Source organism: Panthera pardus, unplaced genomic scaffold (assembly GCF_024362965.1).
Source record: "Panthera pardus isolate Hobbes unplaced genomic scaffold, ASM2436296v1 HiC_scaffold_27, whole genome shotgun sequence".
NCBI lineage: Eukaryota > Metazoa > Chordata > Mammalia > Carnivora > Felidae > Panthera > Panthera pardus.
In genome coordinates, this window is record NW_026526843.1 from 87627597 (window position 1) to 87630860 (window position 3264).

Sequence of the window (3264 nt, forward strand, 5' to 3'; positions counted from 1 at the left end):
CTTCCCACATATCCTTAGGAATAAAGGAAATATATGCATTTAAGATTATAAATTCCCTTAGATGCATAGCTTTAGATGCATTTCAAAAGTTAGCTTGTATTTTAATTATTATGTAGTTTGGGATGTTGTCTAATTTCTATTGTAATTGCTTCTTTGACTCATTGTCTACTGAAATTTACATTGTTAAATTTCCAAACAAAAGGGGATTTTCTGGTTATCTCTTTGTTAATGATGTCTTTCTTACTTCCACATACTCTGAATGATTTCATTCCTTTGAAATTTGTTCTATGGCTCACCATACGCTAAATTTTGGTAAATGTTTTCTGACCCCTTGTGAAGAATGCAGTCTATAATTGTTGGGGTCAACATTCTACAAGTGTCAAATTAGAAGAAGCAGGAATGAAAAAAAAAAACACCATAAAGCTCTAGGAGATTTGTATAATAGGACACATGAAGTTGACCTAATTTGGCATGTACAGAAGAAACAGAAAATATTCCTGATCACAATAACACAAAAGTTGAAATTAACAATAAAAGTAGAGGCTCATCTCCGCTGGATCACTCCCTTCCGTAGCCTGTGCACTGTCTATCACGAGCACACCGTGGCCAGGCCCCTGCGCACCCCGCTGCGCCTGCTAGCCGCTGTGGCCCTGACTCTGGCCCTGGCCGTGAGTCCCGGGACCGGCAGGAGAAACAAGTCTGCACTGGTGGGCGCCCCGTTGGACGCCGACGTCAACGAGGAGGGCAGGCGCTGAACTCAGCGGGTACAGCAAGGGGAGCAACGACGCGTACCCCAGCCGCGCGAGGTGGGTGGTGGGTGCCCGAAAGCAGGCCGTGGCTGGGTTGAACTACTTCCTGGACATGGAGATTGGACGAACCAGATGTACCAAGTCCCAGCCCAACTTGGACACCTGTCCCTTTCATGACCAGCCACACCTGATGAGGAAAACGCTCTGCTCTTCCCAGATATACACTGTACCCTGGATGGGCAAGACATCCCTGGTGAAGTCCGGCTGCCAAGATGCGTAGAGGACCCTGTGACAGGCTGGGTTGCTCGGGCCCCCTTCTGCCACCCCGCTCCTCCTTGTAGAACTCCTAATCCTTGGAAGGGTGGCCCTGTCCAGGTGATGTCCCCTCAGTGTGCTGGTCCCAGGAGACAAATAGAAAAGGATTCTGGGGCATTTTTTGGAAAGCAAAATGTAATGCACTCGTTCTGCTGTATCTTCATCAATAAAAAGTCACATCCGCTAAAAAAATAAATAAATAAATAAATAAATAAAATAAAAGGAGAAAGAAAAAATTACCACCTCTAAAGTAAAAGCAACTTCTTTCCTGAACAACTGAGCTAGGAGGGGAAAAAAATCATAAAAAATAAATAAATAAACAAATAAGTACGCTTACATAAATGCTGTATATCAGATAAAAATTAAAGCATTAGGCAGAGAAAAAAAAATTTAGCCCTAAATGCTTACATGAATAACCAAGAAGAAATAAAAATAAATTACTCAAACTCAGTAGGTTAGAAACGAACGCAAAATTAAACCTAGGGGAAGCAGCAAGGAAATGAGGCAAAAGCAGAAATTGTTGATCTAGAAAACCTCTGTATTTAACAAATAAATCAAACAGCTTATTCTTTGAAAAAGTCAATAAAGTGGATAACATTGTTGTATTAGGCTTAGACTTTGGTTATAAACAACCCCTAAGTCCCAGGGGCTTAGCACATAAATTTTATCTCTCATTCACACAAAGTCCACTGTAGGTTAGAAGACCGTCCAAGGCAAATTTTGCCCCCCAACACTACCTCAGCATTTCAGCCTGCTTTGACTTGGGATTGTGTCCTATCAACATATGCCCTCCATACTTCCTGTCCATGAAAGAGAATCCGGAAGCTTCCACGGGGGCTTTTCACTCTCAGCATGGGATGTTTCCAGGACTCTAAGGAAGAGAAATTTTATTACACTCTGAATGGGAGCTCCTAGTTTAATACCCTGGGAATGTGAGGAGCCAGCGGGTCTGGGGTAAAGGAGACATTCTCTAGCGTGGCCATTTTCTTTGCTCAGGAAGTCAAGCAATGCAAGAAATAGGAAAACACTCACTTTTTGACGCTAGTGCTTCCTACAGAAAGATTGAAAGTGAAATCACTCCTGGGGCACCTGGGTGGCCCAGTCGGTCGAGCATCCGACTTCGGCTCAGGTCATGATCTCGCGGTTGGTGAGTTCGAGCCCCGCATCAGGCTTGCTGTTGACAGCCTGTCAGCGCAGACTCCACTTCGGATCCTCTGTCCCCCCTCTCTCTGCGCCTCCTCTGCCTGCACCAAAACTAAATAAATATTAAAAAAAAAAAAAGTGAAATCACTCCTTCCATGGGAAGGACTACAGAGAATGCAGTATTTCACCAAAGCCATCAGGTATGCTCTGTTAGGAAGAATACCAACATTAGGCTATCCTCTGTTGGCCAGGACTGATGTTCGGGGAAGCAGCCACGTAATTTGGCTCATTGGCAGCAATGGCAATGATGGCCATGGCTCACCCAAGCACGATGGGCCTATTTAAGCTGTGTTTTTTCGTTTGTTTGTTTCGGGGTTTTTTTTGTTTTTTTTTGTTTTTTTCCTTTTTCTCTCGCTGTCTCTCTCCTCTTATCCCTCCACTCAAGCTACGCATTGCCCCATCTGGAACTAGGTCACATTTGACAATCGGCAGTACTTATCCTGTGATGGCGTTGGGGATATGGCTGATTCGGTACCTGTATCTTTGTCTTCCAGTGCCCCAGGCCTGTTGTGTCTCATGAGCTGAAGCTCTAGTTATAAACCAGGGGAAGAGAGTTTTTCAGCCTCCTTTCAGGAAGGATGGTTTCAGGGAGAGGCCTCAATTTTGGCCACCTACTTGAATGAAAATTTTAATTCCTTTTTTTTTGGTGTTTTTTTTTTTTTTTTTTGCCCTAAACACCAGGTCATCTGTGATTTCAACCCTAAGTTCCAGCTAGCTTGTGGCTTTAGCTTTGCTCATAGTTCTTCTTTCATTGTTTAGTTTTTGAGATGCTTATCTTGCCTCTAAGTCCGGTTATATCTTTTTACTTTCCCTTCTTAATATTTTATCCATCAGGGGCGCCTGAGTGGCTCAGTCGGTTAAGCGTCCGACTTTGGCTCAGGTCATGATTTCACGGTTTGTGAGTTCAAGCCCCGCGTAGGGCTCTGTGCTGACAACTCAGAGCCTGGAGCCTGCTTCAGATTCTGTGTCTCTCCATCTCTCGGCCCCTCCCCTGCTC

General features: G+C 44.2%; 1 protein-coding gene across 1 annotated transcript; it reads left to right on the top strand.

Annotated features, from left to right (window-relative positions):
- Positions 1–356: 356 nt before the first annotated feature.
- LOC109248042 (cystatin-C-like) lies at positions 357–1227 on the top strand (the record flags this gene model as incomplete). The annotated part of the gene is given in 2 exon segments (XM_053891686.1): positions 357–745; positions 747–1227. Coding segments are annotated over 2 exon segments (672 nt in total), but the record flags the coding sequence as incomplete, so codon positions are not given.
- Between the last annotated feature and the right edge of the window lie 2037 nt (positions 1228–3264).